This window comes from Asparagus officinalis, chromosome 1 (assembly GCF_001876935.1).
Source record: "Asparagus officinalis chromosome 1, Aspof.V1, whole genome shotgun sequence".
NCBI classification, from domain to species: Eukaryota; Viridiplantae; Streptophyta; class Magnoliopsida; order Asparagales; family Asparagaceae; genus Asparagus; species Asparagus officinalis.
The window spans coordinates 17,283,515-17,301,751 of NC_033794.1; the positions used below are offsets into that span (position 1 = coordinate 17,283,515).

Here is an 18,237-nt window from a genome sequence, read left to right on the forward strand (position 1 = left end):
AGGGGGGTTTGGGGTAAACGGGTTTTGACCCATATTTAATGAGTTAAAAAACGCCCGCATAAAAAAAATCTATGCGGACGCTTATTGAAAAACACCTGATTATGTGGATAAACCACATAATTGGGCACTTTTGCCAAATCTAAGCGGTAATACCGTTTCCACGTAAGCAGACACATAATATGCTTTTTAAAACGTTGAAGTTGATGATTTGTTGATTTGGAGCGTTTTTTTTTCCTCCTTCCAAAGTTGATTTGAGGGATAGTTTTGCTATTGCTAAGATTCAGGGGGTAGTTTGCAAATATCCATCAATTAAGGGGTATGCATATTGCATAATGTTAATGTTAGTATAACCACCCAAAGTCATGGTAGTTTTATAAAATTTATCCTTTAACATCCTATCATGTCTAGTATGGTATCATTTAGTTTTATGCTGACTCAAGTTTCTTCAATATGGTGTTTAGATGATTTCAAAGATTTCTGTTTGCGCGCTTCTGAGCTCAGTGAGAGATCCAACGGAGCACCATTATTCACTGTCACTCAGTCTCTTAATCCCACAAGACAAGCCCATGACCCTGATACTGCATTAGACAGATTTGATGAACCATTCAATGTTGGAAACTCAAGTGATGGTGATGGCCATGGAGGTGAAGATGATTGGCAACTTCTGTGATACAACAGTTAGTGTGGTTTCAATATTCAACCATATTCGTGTTCTAGGTTGCCTGCGGAAACTGATTTGTCCTGGATTTTATTTATTTTTTCGGTTATTCTTTGTACTTTATAGTGTGTCTTATGTATCAGTAGTGAATGTAAAAAGGAGAAAGGTGATTACACCTTATGTAGTTCTGTAAACGGAAATCTACAAATTAATATGTGGGAGGATTGGAATGTGTTGAGTTTCCATTCTGCAAGCTCACATTCTTGCATATTTGACAGTTTTGAGAGAAAATGGGGCAGAAAGTTAAAAGGAGAATTTTCCTCTGAATTTCGAAGTTCTGAAATTTGCGTACTGTGCTCCTGTGTCGAAGCAACTACGATTTCAATTTATATAATTCTATGGATGTGAGGGAAAATAACACAACTGCAGTTGCTGTAATTACAAAACTGCAGAGCAGTTTAAACTTCATAATTTTTCATTCAGTTTGAACTTCATAATTTGGCAACTACATTTTGTACTTGCAGATGTTTGTTTCTGAGTATCAATATTTTTTGGACTTCCGGTAGGCATTGGTTTGCTATTTGAGTTGCAATGTATAAACCTTTACTGCTCACAATATTGTAATTGTGATCCATGCAGAGTAACCAGATGTCTTTTTCGCAAACGTCCGTTGAAATTGCATTTATTATTCATGTTGGGACTTTTAACTAAAAGTCGGAAATGATAGTCTTTGGTTACATATGGATTGGACACCTGCAAGTTACGAAAAAGTTTTCGCACGTCGAAATATGCGAGAAATCACCAATTTAAAAGAACATATATTTCTGCATCATCCTCACAAATTGCCTCCTCAGGGTAAAAAGAGAACTCAAACTTGGAAAAAATACATCAAAATTTTTATGATTAAGCCTCAAAAATAGATCTAACATTACCAGAAGATCCATATGAAGATATGACAGGTCACAAAAATTCACAATCAGCTCAAGTTATTTTGCCCCACATCATGCCTAAATGTGATCATTCACTGCCTAATCTTGAAACCTTCCATCATCATGAGATCACCTGGGGACACTGGGCTGTTTTGCTATCGATAATGGAACTCATGCTTCCTCCTTTGAAAGCGGGAAAAAAAAAATTGATATGGGTTTCGACTTCCGATCAAAATTGAATCACCCTGTATTAATATTATACATGATACACTCATACAGACCTGATGAAAAATAACCTTGTGTAGAAAATCATCACTGCTTTGGTCTTAAGTTCCAAATATACGTCTGTGGACAGGAGCACCAAATGTTTTTCGAACTTCCTCCCATGATTTCTCTACTACAAAAAGAGAAGAATCTGAAAGGTGGCTCAAAAATAAAACCTGACTTCCAAACGCAAAGAAATCAAATTTCTTGTTCTTCGTTTGTTCAAGTTCTTCAATGATACTCTTTCTTTTTTCTTTTGCCTTTGCCTTCTTGGAAGAATTATACTTCTCCAAAGATGGATTGCGGCCATTCGGCAACTCAGAATAGTCATCTTGACCAACAGGCATCCCAAAGTCGATCAGACACATAGCCCTGCACTCATGTAGGGGGAAATTCATACATGATTGAATAAGACATGCTTATTTAATAGTAGGCAATTCTAGCAGAAGAAATAAATTAGGGCCGATAAGAATCTTTTATAACATTGGGAAAAAACAGCCAAGTTGGTACAAAACAAGCTACCAGCAGCTAAAAGCTAACAGCATAACGTATGTAGAGAACATGACACGTGTATCAGCACAGATTTTAAAGTCAGTGATTGCACTGGCATGGTATTCTGAATGCACTAATACAATATTGGAGATTGGAGTGATAATATTCTAATTGCACTGACAGTCTGATACAATATTCCGATTGCACGTGTCACTGTTCTCCTTCATTCCCTCTATGTCAACTCTTTTCCATCCACTGAAAACAATTGGGAATTATGACTTCTAAATATGAAGTAGGGCAATTGTAAGGCATAAGTTTGATGTTTATAGCTTGCTGCAGTGAAGAAGGGGCCTACTTTGGGCCCATAGCATGTTAATTGAATGACACCCGAACTACTCTGTTACTGTAAGTACAGAAGGCAGGGAAAGTATTGGAACCTATTAAGTGAGCCATCAAAGATTATTTCTCTTAGATTATGCAATTTTAGAAAGACTTGAAAATTAAAACATATGCGCAGGGTGTCAAGGTAATCAAAGCAATTAAGCAGAAAATGTATATACTATGCAATGACCGCATATTAAAGTTGTAGAAATTAGTAAATTAGAGGCAGGTTGGATAGAAGGAATTTCCTCATATTGTTCAAAGCCTCCATTTTCACATATCCAATGATTTTCCTGCATGGTTGCACCTCTCAACTAATTCCAATGTCTAAAGCATACGAAGTTGGAAAACTATGCAGTTAGAAACCTCTTCCCTAGGAACCAAGCAGTCAAAAAATTAGTGGTTCTTCAACAATGGAAGAAACTGTAGAACTAGAACCATCTGTGAAAAGTGCCTAAATCACTTTATGCATGTGCATTTATGTTTTCAGCATGAAAGAATATAACTGCCTTCCACTAGGCCAAAACTCGAAGTTGTATGAGAATTATAATTTTATATCCTAACAAGCCCTTGCAAGTTGAGAGCCCAATCATGGATCTAAACCTGGACTATTTTACATGGCAGTGCATTTTTTTAGATATGTTTTAAATGCGTAACTGGTAAGAGTTGAACCTAGGTTGCTCTGGTACCATGCCAAAGGTTTCTTCCACTACACCAAAACACAAGAGTTGTGAGGATTTTGGGTCATAATTTTATATTCTAACAATAACAAGTTATTAAATTGTAAAGAACATATAATGAGATGGATAAATTACATTTTGGAGATTTAATTGTGAAGAACAGAACGAATTTCCTTCTTCCAGTACCTAATAACACATTCTATTAGTATGAAATGAGGCTATACCTTGCACTGTAAATGATCGCCGAAGTTGAATTAATAGAAGGCGGAAAGGAAAGCCCAATGGTTTCTCCTGGAAATTCTTGAAATCTTCTTGGCAGATGACGGGTTTGGTTCCTTGACCATTTATCCAATTGTTTTGCTTCCACATCAAACACATAAACCTGATTTGCAGATGTGGTGATCACAAGCACATTGCTGTTCTTCGGAGGAAAACCTCCAGCAGTAACAGAAGCACCACTCAATCTTGATATAAACCAATGTTGCCTACCCAAAAAAAAGGCCATGTTATATAAAATTTGGAAGAAACCAACAGATAACCCAAACATATAATAGATTATTAAATATGCCGTGCATATTAACGATAAATTCTCCAGTATTTACTAAATGGGTTTGGAATTTGATCTGAATGATTATCTAATAGTTTGATAATTATTCATCAATTATCCAACTTCAAGCCTAGAGAACACTTATAGAAATCAAATAATTTTTAGTATTAAACTATTAGGATATTAAAAGAATCAAACATGGGCATTTACATATTAGATTTGTTTTATATCAAAATATTCATCAAAAAATTGATCGCTTATATAACTTGAGTTATTACACACAATATCATGCTTTGACCCTCCTTATATATTTTTTAAAGTTCAGGTTCTATGCTAATTTTGAGAGATTTAAAGAGTCTCAAAATCTATGCTAATTCTGTGCTACCTGTATATCTCTAGATTAAACACATAAATGTCCCCAAAACAGTTGACAGCAGCCAGCCATTGCCCATTGGAGCTAGTAAACATTCTTGTGATGGGAGGTTCTCTAGATGCATCATTCATCTTCTCCTCCTTCCTTTGGGGTATAAAAGTATGCACCACTTCAGACTTCTTCAAGTCCACGACCTAATGAAAGGGCACAAAGATACAGACATATAAGATTAGGGAAAAAAAAGCAACGAAATTATGATGCACTCTCAAGAAATTATGTGGGCTATAGACAGGAAACAATTATATGATGTCTTCACAGACATACAATGTAGCAAACTACAGACTTGCAGTCGAATATCAAGAAAACGTAAAGTATGATACGTGATAACTATCAAGCAGCATCAACAATTTATAGCATGTCTTCCCCACATCTGTACTGGACGAATTCCTGGTGTATGCTGTTCGCAAGATGCATGTTGATCATACTAGACAAAGATGGTAACCAGAGTACAAACGTGGAGATAAGCTTCAAAGGTACGAGAAAAGACAGAAGTAGAATTCCCATCTAACCATCCATAGCCATTATTTTTATCGTATGATCATTCAACAGATGGTGATTACGGAAGATAATGTTTCATAGAATTAAAGCCTGGTAGTTAAAGTGGAGAAGAGATTCTAGTGTGCTATGTAAATGGCGAAGAGGACATCAAAAAGTTGCAAAAAGAAAAAAAGAAATCATAAAAAATAACTGCCCCCAGCTGTAGACAGAATATTGATCAACAGCAAGTAACATCTCCAGAAAAAGTGTAACCAGAATGACAATGACCAGACAGATGGGTGATAGTATAGTAAACAATAGTATATGCAGTGAGTTTACTCGTAAGAAGTTAGAAGTTACCAAGCAGCTACACTTAAAATTCTCGTTTGGGCTGGTTGAAATAGGCTAAAAAGAGAAAGTTGTGTTAGAAGAGTGAGATAATTAAAGTTGAAGGAGCAGCTGGAGTTCGGAGAATCGGAGTAAAGCCAAAATTAATTGGAGAAAGAAAAAGAAGCTGTAAAGTGATATATTAGAAGAGGTAGTCTTTGATAGATATGATGGAAGAAAAGATCATAGTGAAACTAGTTCACAGTCCTAGATAAAGACTCCATTTTGCTGTTGTCGTTACTGCTGATGTTAACAGAACCAAGAATGAGAATGAGGAGGTACCTGACTGACTTATGTTCAGTGGCAGAGCCAGGATTTCAAGTTTTTTTTTTTTTTTTTTTTTTTTTGGGGGGCGGCGAAAGTACAACTAATATATTATACACCAATCTAAAAAATAAGTATAGCAATATATAATAACCTTTCATTTATGTAAATTTGTTAAAGAACCCGAAATAGAAGTAAAGAAAAAAGAAGGCTCAATCACTTAATCTTTTCCATCCACGGGTCCATAGCTTAGCCAGTTAATTGTTCTCAATCATAGACCTATGTTTCTTTTCTTCTTCTTCTTTTTTCCTTTTTTTTTTGAAAATTTGTCCCTCCAATAAAGAGTAGAATTAGCAATTAGGGGGTGTTAGTCACATAGAACTTAAATCTGGAACTGGGATAATCTGTGCGATAAATTTTTAAGGTGTTAGTCACATAGAATTAGGAAATGGGATATTTTTTATAGTGTTAGTCAAGTAGAACTTTTGTAGAACTAGAATTGTATTATTTTTTTGGTGTGTTAGTCAAGTAGAATTCTACTTGAATTAGAATTGGGATAATTTATCATAATTATCCCACTAATTTTACTACCTATATATATAGCCATAAATTCCCCTCTCAAAAATTATCCTACACATTGAAAAGAAACAATTGGGGAAAAAAGTGGAACTGCGCCGCCTCCCTCTCGAATTATTTCTCCGCCTCTTCTCTCTGATCCTCCCATCCACGAGATCAGGTATGTAACTTCAGTGCTTTGGATTTTAATTTCAAACTTATTCATCCAATTACGTGTCGTGATAAGTTTGTATGCTATGAATGGACTCATGGAAATTTCGCGTTGTCATGTTAATAGACAAAGATGAGATCACCTTTAACTTGCAGGCAATGTGATGCAATCACCTTCCTTTAACATGCAGGCAAGTGATGCAATCATCTTCCTTTAATCTACAATCACTTTCCTTTAACCTGCAGGCAATGTGATGTAATCATCTTCTTTTAACCTGCAGGCAATGTACAAGATTTTGTACTCATTATGACCCCCAGCCATTATTTCCTGTAGAAGAGTGTATCTCGAACCCCACCATGATATAGTTCTGTGAATGAAGCCCTTTTTTATTTTTTTTTCCCATGTTCACCATAGAGAATTTAAATGCTTGTTGTTGCTTTATTAATGCTTACAGGCGTATGTTTTTTTAAAAAACTAATCTTGCATCAGATATAGAGATGCCTGTACGCAAATGGTCAAAAGTTTATCCATGGTATTCTTTGGTTTTGTTTATTTTTCTTCTCATATCTAAATGTAGAGAGTAAATAAATATAGCAGGTGGCTTTTATTCTTATTTGTGGATGCTCGGAAATACATGCTATTGGATCTAATAAGTGCCAATCAGCTATTTGAAAATAGTCAGAAGTTTTCATAAAACCGATTAATATTTCACCTGTTGATAGAATTCATAGGAAATTTTTGTGTTCATAGAAGTCATTGGAAATTTTGTTTTTGTTTATAGATAGTTCATGGTTCAACAAAGCAAATTATTTCGATTTTCAAAATTTTGAATCTGAATATAAATCCTAGAGTACCTAACTATATCACCAACTTTCCCGTCTTTTTTTAAAAAATTGTACTTATTTATCCTCCGTGATGATCTTGGTACTAACTAAATAAATACCTCACAAAATTATCAACCTACAAAGTGTCCTTACATCATGAATACTAGCTGTCTAGAAAAACTGTCTCACTTTAACCAAATTATGATCATGTTTATGTTGTTGTTTGTGCAATTTCAAGCTCACTTTGCTCACCATCATGTTTAGTCTGGCATCACCAATATTTTAATCCAATTCCATATTTGAGATTTTGAAAAGTTTTTTGAATTTGTTATAGGATGGACATAAGATCACAGAGTCAGGATCAAGAAGAAATATTTTGAGGTCTAGAAAGTGAGGGACAGAAAAGAGCAAGGATGGATTATATGACATGGACTGAAGCAGAGGCTAACGAATTGCTTAGACTCTTAGTAGAGGAAGTTAAGAATGGAAATAAGCAAACAAATGGCAGTTTTAAAAAGTATGTGATTCTGAAGAATGTGATACCCCCTCTAGTTGAAAATTTTGGAAAAGATTTTAGATATAATCATGTAATGAACAAGATAAAGCAATGGAAGAGAAAGATTGCACCTGTGGAGATCCTGATGATAACTCTGGTTTTGGTTGGGACCCTAGCACACAGAAATTTATATGTCCCGACGAAGTGTGGAATGGCATTTTAGAGGTTGGTTTATGTCATGTTATTTCATATATATTAATTTGAACATAATATTAATTATTTTCATGTTATGTTTTAGGTACGTCCAAATACTCCAAATCTCAAGAATAAACTTTTCGAGAATTTTGAGGATATACTGATGGTATGCGGAGATCATGGTGCTTCTGGCAGAGGAGCTATAGGTTTAGGTCCTGATGGCTTGGATGCAGCACGCTTAGAGGAAGTGGTTGGGGAGGGCATACTTGGTGCTGATGCTGAGATGGAATCTCCGGATGGAGGAGATGCTACTGTAGATATGCAACATGCTACTACCGTTCCCAGTGATAATGTGTCATTTTCTGGTTCTGGACCATCCACTCTGAATAATGGTAAACGAAAGCGTAGGTCAATTGGTATTGTAGCCACATCCTTTGCATCTTCTCAGTTATCGTTGCAAGAGGTAGGAGAGGGAGTTGTCACTATAGGTAAAGCTTTTCATGAGTTAGTTGATGCAGTTATCGTTGCAAGAGGTAGGAGAGGGAGTTGTCACTATAGGTAAAGCTTTTCATGAGTTAGTTGATGAGTTGAGGAAGATAAGAAAAGGTCGGAATAAAGAATGGGTTGATGCTGTTATGTCTACTTTTGAATTGACTAAGCCACAAAATGGAATATACTCGGTGACAATATCTCACAGGACATGAAGGATGCCTTTATTGACATGGATGCAAAAGACCGCTATGAGTTTCTACATTTTAGGTTGACTGGTGAGATAATGAATGATGGTAAGGATAGGACTCAAGCCAATTCTGATCCAAATGGTGAAGATTATGATTCTAATTTCTTTGGAGATGTTTAGAGGCAGTAATTTAAAAGTTTAGGATATTTATATGTTTTTTAAGATATGTTATGGTGTTAGGATTATGTGGAATTTCATATTGTCAAACTATTTTTCATTGAGTAGGTGGAACTTGGGATAATGTCATGTTTTTTTTAAGATTTGGAAAGTATTTTTAGGATCAATTTCATTTCAATTTGTCAAAACTATTTATTTTTAGGATATTGCTATTCTTTTATTTATTTGTTTATATTATGTTCTTATGTTATTTGACTTGTCAGCTATCTTAGTTTGGTGCATTTAATGGATGAAGTTTCTATTATATGTAGCATCCCAAGAAATGATTCTTGTATGTTGTGTAGATGAGAGTAGTGTAATATTATGTTTTCTTCTATTTTTCAATAATTTGGTGATTAACGATTAGCATACATATCAACATTTTTTAATTGATTGCTACTTTGTTATCAGTCCCATTGTGTGCTAATAATAGAGTGTTTTATTTTAGTTTTATAATATTTTTTATCATTCATAATTTTTATTCTTGTTTGCAGATAAGTTTTATCTAGTTGACTGCGGCTATCCAAATAGGCTACAATTTTTTGCTCCATACCGAGGTCAAAGGTACCGTCTTTCAGAGTTCGGCCCTGCTAATAATCGATAACGACCACGAAATTCAAAAGAAGTTTTCAACCATCGACATGTGTCTCTTAGAAATTGTGTCGAGCACATCTTTGGAGTTTTTAAGTCTAGATTCATTATTTTCAAGAGCCAACCTCCAGGTTTTTCGTATGCCACACAAATAAAGATGTTCGTTGCATGCGTAGGATTGCATAACTTTTTAAGATTGGAAAATACAAATGATGACTTCGACATTTATGATCTTCCACTAGAAGCTCCACGAAATGTTGTTGATGCAGATGATGATTCCGATGAAGAAGATGAGTTACAGACTCAACAGACTCAACGAGCAGCTACGGGAGCTTGGAGAAATTCTATGGCAGAGGTCATGTGGGATGATGAAAGTCGAGTCACTCTAGGAATTTAGATTTTTATTTAGTTGTAAATATTTTATTATTTGAGATGAATAGTGATGCTTTATTGCATTATATTTTATAGGTATTACTAGACTAATCAATTGCTTATCAATCTTATATTATTTTTAATATACAATTATTAACAATAATAATTTATACCCACCGTTACCCCCACCAAATTATCCTACCAAATTATCCCCTTCATAATATTATCCACCATTATCCCACCAAATTATCCTATCAAATTATCCCACTTTAAGAATTATCCATCATTGTTCCACTAAATTATCCCAGTGTTAAAAAATTATCCCACTTTACCAATTATCCCAGTTCTACTTAAAAAGTTCTAGGTGACTAACCCCCCTTAGAGGATTAACTTGAAAAAATATGAGAATTGGTGGACTTAATACCAATTTCAATAATTTGAGAATTTTCAAAATAAATTGAGAATTCGAGGACATAAGGGAAATTTCAATGATTTAAGGGATTAGTTTCAAATATGAAAGATTACTTGTAGAAGTACTTGAATATTTTAAAAAATCATTTCATATATCTATTTCTTAATGTAAAACTTTTTGACATTGCAAGAACCTCATTTAGCAAGTCCATTATGATTTTTCTCAAAAAAAAAAGTTTCATTATGAAACTATAAAACCACATGAAAATATAAAATTGAATTCAAATTTCTACTATTAAATGCAAAAGTAGATGGAAATTGAAACCTCATTTTCCCATTATACTTGAAATGTAAAGAAAACTATATGAAAAGGTGATGCATACACATACAGGGTGTTTTTCCCCTTCCAAATTGGTCCCCTAAATCTTTTGAGCGATTTAATATTAGTTACTCTACTTAGAAAGTGGTTGAAATTGAGTGAATATTCTATCATTTTTTTATAGTTTTGGGTGTAATACAAACTAGATCCATATCCATTCCAATCCAAATCCCAAAAAAAATCACTGGAGTACAAGTTGGGACAGATTATATTAGACTTAAAACTATTGATATTGGTGAATTTTAATGTTGATTTTGGTTGATTTGGTAATTACTCATATCTGATTAACTGCTACCCAGTCATGGTTAACAATTTGAATGGTAAATGTAACAAAGGGTAATTTTATACACTTCAAAGATTTGAGGGATTACTTTCAAATATGAAAGATTTGGAGGATTAATTTCAAATATGAAAGATTTGGGCGATTAATTTCAAATGCTAGAGCTTTGGAAACTAATTTGAAATATGAAAGATTTGAGGGACTAACAAGAAAACCCCTCACATAGTCATATACCTACCTCACGTTGTCAAATGGCGGGGGGCCACGGCCACCCCCCGGCCCCCTGGATCCGTCATTGCTTAAGGTCCAACCAGAGATCAAGCTCACACAAGCTCTGGATTCAGATTAATAACCATTAACCAGGTGTCTAAGCTCTTCTAATTACTCCAGCTGTCTTGGCCATGTTTAATAAATAATACCCCCTAATACAATTTGGAGGACTCTAACAAGGTAAACAACACAAGGACAAATGTTCTATTTGTGCAACAAAGCCACCAAAAGATTACAGTGGTTTAAAGCAATACATATTTAATCTACATAAATTTATGTAATAAAAGAAGAATGGAAGAAACTCACATGTATCTTTCTATCATGGCCAGCTAGCATCAGGTGAGAAGAATCACTGCTGAAGACCATGCAGTGCGCAAATTGCAACCCCCGAGGTAGTTGTAACTTACTGAGAGACCAATTGCTATTTCCTCCTTTTTGCCGTAACTCAAGGAGGCAGGGTCTCACATTGTCAGAATACGCAATAAACATTCCATTGTTAGATACAGCACTGGAGATGATTTTTCGACACTCCTTGGTTTTAATACGAGCCAGATTTTTTGTTTTTGGTATATTTGGAGATGAGTGATGATCTAAGCTCACAAGAATCACATCCAACTGTCCTATCTGCTGAGCAAACATCAAATGCCCATCTATGGCAGTATTGTTGACCAACTGCATAGATACTCGCTGAGGTGCAGGGCAAATGTCATGAGGATCAAACTGGGTAAACTCTTTTGCAGGGTAAGCAAAGAGCTTGCTATCGTCACCAGAAGAAATGAGCATAGGAACTCCTAACTGTGCCCATTTACGATAACTGAAATTCACAGGCTTTGCTCGTCTACGTAATTTTGGCAATCTTTCATCAGGCAATGCATCTGTTAAATGAAACAATAAAAAAAATTGGAAGGATTAACACAAAGCATCAAGTAATATGCATAGCACCCTAATAAGAAACAACGGTCATACTAATTCATGAAAAATAGACCTTCATTAGTAATTGGCACTGCAACTGTCAAGGCCCTGACATCATGGGTGTGCACTCGCTTGTAGTCAACAGGCACCCATTTGTTTCCATTTTCTGTAGAAAGGTCCTCTTCATGACAATCAGCTGGATCATTAGCCATCTTATAAAGGATCACCTGCGAACCATAAGAAAATAATAAGAATAGGCATACACGTAATTTACTAAATTATGTATTTGATAAGTAGGACATCGTACAACATAACCTCATGATCTTAAACTAGTCTGTTTTTTCTCTATTTCCTTTCTCCAACAGGGCTCTTTACCAGGCAACTCCTCTTACATGTATGTCAGGTTCATTTCCTTTTCCAGAGATGTTTTACCCAGGAATCAGAACACCAATATTCCATGAATATTTCTAATAATCTGACAAATAAAGTATAAAAAGAAGAGCCAAATTTAGATAGGGTATAGCTTCTAGTTGTCACCAACTAGGCTAATATAGCATCACATAATTTATTAGTCAACCCACAGAAATTTGCATAGCCTTTCGTCTGTCCACCCTAAATTCAGAGGGAATGCTACTTCTCATAACTTGGGTGAGGAAGTATCAAATAAAAGTATTTCTTGTACAGGATACTGGTGTTCGCTAACTAGACTAGTAGTCTAGTACAATAATACAATATCAAAATAATCCTCAAAATAAAACAGTAGAAGTTTCATCACCCTTCTACTGCACCTAAATCCCAAGGGAATGATATTTAAGAAAATCCAACCATGTCAGAAATAGTGTCTAGTTTTGTAAATTGTAACTAAGGCCTTGATTCTCCAAACTACAGTAGGTATAGTTCAAACAATTTAAGCAATATCTAGAACTACAGTAGGTACAGTTCAAACAATTTAAGCAAAATCTAGATGACTCGCCTCCTATGGAGCAGAGACACAGACATGGTTATGGTACACTGACATGGACAGAGACATAGGCCAGCACAAGTAACAAGCAGAAAAAAAGGGAGAAAGAAGACCATGGTATAATGTAACATCCAAATTCTGCGATTAGACCGTCACAGTCACATATTTAGACCTCTAGTCTTCACTAATTCATGGATTACAAACTGAAGCAGATAATTTAATATGACAGAATAAACTCATAAAATCACAATTTAGGCCAAAGATGGGAATGTATTTAATATTTATATACATTTGTTGACTTGAAATTTTCAAAATAAAATTGTGAGACCCATGATAAGAAACCAGCACCAGAGACCCTTACATATCAAAACCAAAAGGTCATAAAAACCCTAACAACAAAATTCTCATAAAATTTGTCACCGTTCATCCAAATGGGAAAAAAGATAAGCATATATGGACAAAATTTGTCACCATTCCTTTCAGGCTTTTTCAAAGTTTAAGATGGAGGTTTTAGAGACAAATTGGAAATCTGACCTATTACCATTTACCACCATTAGTAGAATACAAAATGCTTGCCCAAACCCAAGCAGAAAAAATGTGAGTCAACTCACATTGCACACAGGTCAAGAATGTAAAAGTGAGAAATGAATCAAGGTGCATGATAAAAGAAGCACAATACTAAAAAATTGAAAATTTCATTAACGTCAAATGAGTACCAATAAGTTTACACTAGCAAAGGATTTTAACAAAAACGTACAATACCTTTCCATCAGAACCAGCAGAAAAAACCCTTTCATGACTAGGATCACTTGCTAGAGCATTAACATCACCTTCATGATAGGTATGTGCTTGCAAAAGAGTTCCATTATGGCTATCCCAAAACTGGACGCTACCCGTACTATCCCCACTGACTAGCGTGCCACACCTAAAAGCATCATAAAATAAGTCTGAGATGCAATGAAGAAGTCGAAATCTTATTAAGTAACCAGATATCCTTGTACCTTAAGGACAGCAACGACCAGACACAGAACTCCGGTCCACTACCCAAGCCACCAAGGCCAGCTGTGATGCGATAAATTTCATGAAATGATGTAGTGTCCCAGCATCTTATGATACTATAAAAGTTAGAAAATGTATTAGAACCAAACAAGGAGAAGGAATAGATGAAGCAATTATCCATTGGTTATATAAGTAAAACAACTGAGAAGGGAATTTCATTAAATTGCAAGCAGAAAAGAATAAACTCAAAATTTCCAACTACTTTGTAGATATAGTCAGGCAAGGCATAAGTAAACAAGTCTTTGCAAATAAAATTAAGCAAAACTTGCTGCAGCCAACTAATGAAACATACCCTTCGCTACTGCCGGAAAATATTAGCTTTGCATTGAAACTCCAAGCAACACTTAGGATGCGTCCTGCACATAAAAATGATTGATAACTACTGAAAAAGGTATTATAAAAGTGAAAAAAAGAGAGGGTAAGTGTATGAGTCTAACCGCTAACTCGAGGAAATGATCTATAATAAGTTAGTCCATTTGTATCGGACATGTAATATAATCGTACACAACCATCATCACAGGCAACGGCTACCCGCTGATCATTTTTTCCAATATATGCAGTATGAGATTCATCTAAATCATAATCATCGTCAGTACAACCAGACTCACAATCACTGTAAAGATCATTTGCATCTCCACTGGCCATTTGATGTGAGTTAATTTTCTTAGAATGTGGACAATCATCAAGCGGTTCTACATTCATCTGCCAAATTGACACTCCAACTGAATCTAGAAGAGTCTACAAATCAAACAAATAAAGGGAACTCATAGTAAGTAGACAAAGTGTTGATCTCATTAAGAAAAATATAGCAAAATGTGCTCAATGCTCAACAAACACTGACTTTGTGTTGCATTAGACAATCCCAAAAATGCCAAAAAGAAAAAGAAAACAAGAAAAGGAATAGAGGGGAAAAAAAGGTGAGATATAAAACAAGGATGCAAGACCTACTAAACAGTTCAAAAATACAAAATTCATGTCGAATACCATGCTATTTTGATGCGGTGTTCAAGAAAAGAATGATGAAATGTTGCAATCATATAACAGATATATTGGTAATTTTTAATGGTGTGGTCTGGTCAATATGAAAAACTTAAGAAATTGCAACTTTCGGCCATCCTGTCACTTGCATTTGAATCTAATCTCATGTGTAGGTATGACATAAAACAATAACCAAAAAAGAAAAAAAAATTGAAGCATCTGTCCTAAACTTTTAGGGTTAGTACACTGAACCCGTTTCTTCCATTCAGTTTAGTTAACAAGATAGTCCTTTAAAGATTAAGGGAACGATTTTCCAAATGTTTAGCATATCATAGCATGTTCTACTTATTACTTTCAACAGCATTTTAAGATGAACTTTATTGTCTACAGTAATACTATATACCAGAATTTTCTAAGGTACCATGTTACCGGTTCGAGTTGGACGTACTTCTATAGACAGCTTCGCCTACTAACAATTAAGTTACTTTTTGTCATAGTCTAACATGTTGTACATAAGGCATCAAATAGCTATTTAAGCCTACAAGAACATTTCAAAAAACCAAGCTATCAATGCATACCAACGACAAAACCTCGTCGTGAAAAAATCCATCAATCTTGCGTTCTTGTCACGCTTCGCCAAATATATATCAAATTTCCTCAAAAAACAGAAACTTGATTTTTTAAAAATCAAGAACCTAACCTTCTGTTGCAACGAGAACAGATCCCACTCCGAAATCGAACCATCAATACTCGACGACAGCAGCCTCGATCCAGACCACACCAGCGACGAAATCCTCGACCTAGGGTTTCCATGTATCGTCTTCATCAAAACCAAAACAAACAAACAAAAACCAAAATCAGTACCAACCAAATCACCGAGAACAACATATAGAATTTCGCCGCACCAATTCACAATGCCAGTCGACGGTCCCCGGAGATACGAGCCAGAGCTCAACGCTCCCGTCCTCCCTCGCCGCCGCCACCTTCGATCCGTCGACGCTGGTGGCGAGAGCGACGACGGCCGAGGGTTTCCAGTCGACGAAGTCTGTCCTGTGGATTTCGAGCTTCTCCATTTGAGGAGTAGACCTAGAATCGCCTTCGAGAGGAAAACGGAGCTCTTTTTTGAGAGAGGCTAGGGGTTTTCGGAAGGAGGAGAGAGGTTTTAGGGCGAACGCTTTGGACGCGGTATGGGAGGAAGTGGCTACAGTCTGTAGTCCAGTGGGCTTTAATTGGAAATAGAATTGGGCTGGGCCTTATAAATAATTTGGTTATAACAATAATGTTTTGGTCTAAATTCTAATTGTAATTATTATATGAACGTAAGATGAATAATAATTATCTATACTACTACTATAAGAAGAGAATTGTTGTGCTAAAACTTTTGATTTTTTTTTTGTCCTTGACATTTTGATAAATTCTAACTATGTCATTGTCTCTAAGAGCATCTCCAACAGCTTCCCCATCTTCTTGAAATACTCAAATTTGGGGAATATAGAGCTTTTTTTTTGTCCAACAGATTCCCCATCCCATTCCCCAAAATAGGGAAGGAGGAGAAAAAATAGGGAGCCTTCCCCAAATCTGCAGCATTCTCTAAATTTTTGGGGAGAGCTTTATTATTGTAATAAATGCAATTTTTTAAAATGGGGAAGCTGTTGGAGTTGGAGCAAAAATAATTTGGAGAATATGGCTTTTGTTTCTTCATTTTGGAGAAAATTTTGGGGAAGCGGTTGGAGATGCTCTAATTACTCATTCATTAAATAAATATAACCTTTTCTTTATAATGCACCTCCTCACCTTCCTAAATAATAATAATTATCAATAATATTATAACTATTAATTATTTAAATAAAATAATTAACAAAATAAGTGTACACAATAATTAGTAGTATCCAATAAAATTATTATAATAATTATTTATAAATTATAATAATATAATTAAAATAATAGTATAAATAGAATAATATATTGCTAAATACTATTAATAATCATACTATAATTCAATGAGCAATAAAATAAATAACATAAAAATTTAATCTCATAAATAGTATAATTTTGTTAAAAATATCACATAATTATGACTAACACTATTTTTTTAGTATTATATTATTAAATAAATAATTTAATATTATTTTCTCAATGATTATTACATGATATTGAATAATCTATATTTGGTAACGATTGAAAACTAAATTTTTTTTTAAAAAAAAATTTTAGTATTAATAATAGGAGATGAACTTATATCAACTTAAGTATATAGGAGGCATTGTCCATTAAACTTTTTATCCACTCATCTTGTTTTTAGATTTGTGTCATCAAGAGATACACAAATCTCAAAAGACTTTTTTTAAAAAAATTATTTAGTATTAATAATAGGAGATGAGCTTATATCAACTTAAGTATATAGGAGGCATTGTCCATTAAACTTTTTATCCACTCATCTTATTTTTAGATTTGTGTCATCAAGAGATACACAAATCTCAAAAGACTCTTCATATCTTTCACGGATCCCAATGTAACATCAATGGATAAAAATTTTGATGGATGACTAGATCATATCCACTTAAGTTTACATAAGATTTTCTCTTAATAATAGTGCTATTAATTGTTAATGATAGTATAATAAAAAATTTATAAAATATTCATAATACTAAATCATTTAAGAGCATAATTAAAAAATTAAATTAGATAAATATTTTATAGTTTATAGATAGTATGATTATTTTAATTGTATTACTTGAACTAAAAAGTATAATATTAAATAAAATAAATTATAGTAAACCCCTATAAACTTTCAGCATTTTGTAGTAAATAGACCCTTTAAACTTAAAAAATCACACAAAACCCCTAATAACTTTTGTAGAAAGCCCTAATATCTTTTAGATAAACTACACCATACCCCTAATAACTTTCAAAAGGCCTTTTTATACCATTTTATGGTTTTAATTTGTAGGGGTTAGTTGCAAAGTTTAGAAAGTTATTGGGGTCTTCTTTGAAATAGAAAAGTCATTAGGGGCTTGGTGTAATTTTGAAACTTTATATAGTTTGAAAGTTCATAAGGGTTTAATGTAATTTACCCTATTAAATAATTATAACGAGAATTAATTATTACAATATGTTTTAAGTATCAAGTGTAACTATCTAATGAACATCAGGTAAAAGCTAGCAAGATTAACGCAACTTAGTTAATTTAGAGTTAAGTTTAACAACTTTCAAGTTGAATAGGCATATTTAAGAGAACTTATAGAATTGGCAATTTTATTTAAGAATAATTTTAGATTTAGGGACTTATTTAAAAAAAATATTAACACTGGGCAATTATTATAAGAAATATATTTAGTTACAATAACTACACACTAATAATTAATTCACGTATTT

General features: G+C 34.2%; 2 protein-coding genes across 2 annotated transcripts in view; one reads left to right on the top strand and one right to left on the bottom strand.

Annotated features, from left to right (window-relative positions):
- Positions 1 to 995, top strand: part of LOC109819865 (cysteine protease ATG4B-like) — an 11,734-nt gene extending 10,739 nt beyond the window's left edge. Inside the window, 1 exon segment of the mRNA XM_020385817.1 lies at positions 462 to 995. Within this exon segment, the coding sequence (XP_020241406.1) occupies positions 462 to 670 (209 nt within the window). The 3' untranslated portion in view covers positions 671 to 995.
- Positions 1,800 to 16,050, bottom strand: LOC109819873 (U3 small nucleolar RNA-associated protein 4 homolog). Its single transcript, XM_020385830.1, has 11 exons — positions 15,768 to 16,050; positions 15,563 to 15,682; positions 14,322 to 14,622; positions 14,177 to 14,240; positions 13,827 to 13,940; positions 13,588 to 13,750; positions 11,938 to 12,091; positions 11,259 to 11,827; positions 4,337 to 4,518; positions 3,629 to 3,889; positions 1,800 to 2,223 (listed from the first exon to the last, which is right to left on the bottom strand). Exons 1-11 carry the CDS (start codon positions 15,933 to 15,935, stop codon positions 1,914 to 1,916), a joined length of 2,406 nt encoding a protein of 801 aa, XP_020241419.1. The 5' UTR covers positions 15,936 to 16,050; the 3' UTR covers positions 1,800 to 1,913.

Bases quoted from the DNA above. Each gene is read 5' to 3' on its own strand.
- LOC109819873 (XM_020385830.1), bottom strand. From the start codon at position 15,935: ATGGAGAAGCTCGAAATCCACAGGACAGACTTCGTCGACTGGAAACCC. The intron at 13,751-13,826 runs GTACAAGGATAT...TGATGCTTTTAG, and splicing joins TGGTCGTTGCTGTCCTTAAG to GTGTGGCACGCTAGTCAGTG. The intron at 12,092-13,587 runs GTATTGTACGTT...TATGGTTCGCAG, and splicing joins CTGCTGGTTCTGATGGAAAG to GTGATCCTTTATAAGATGGC.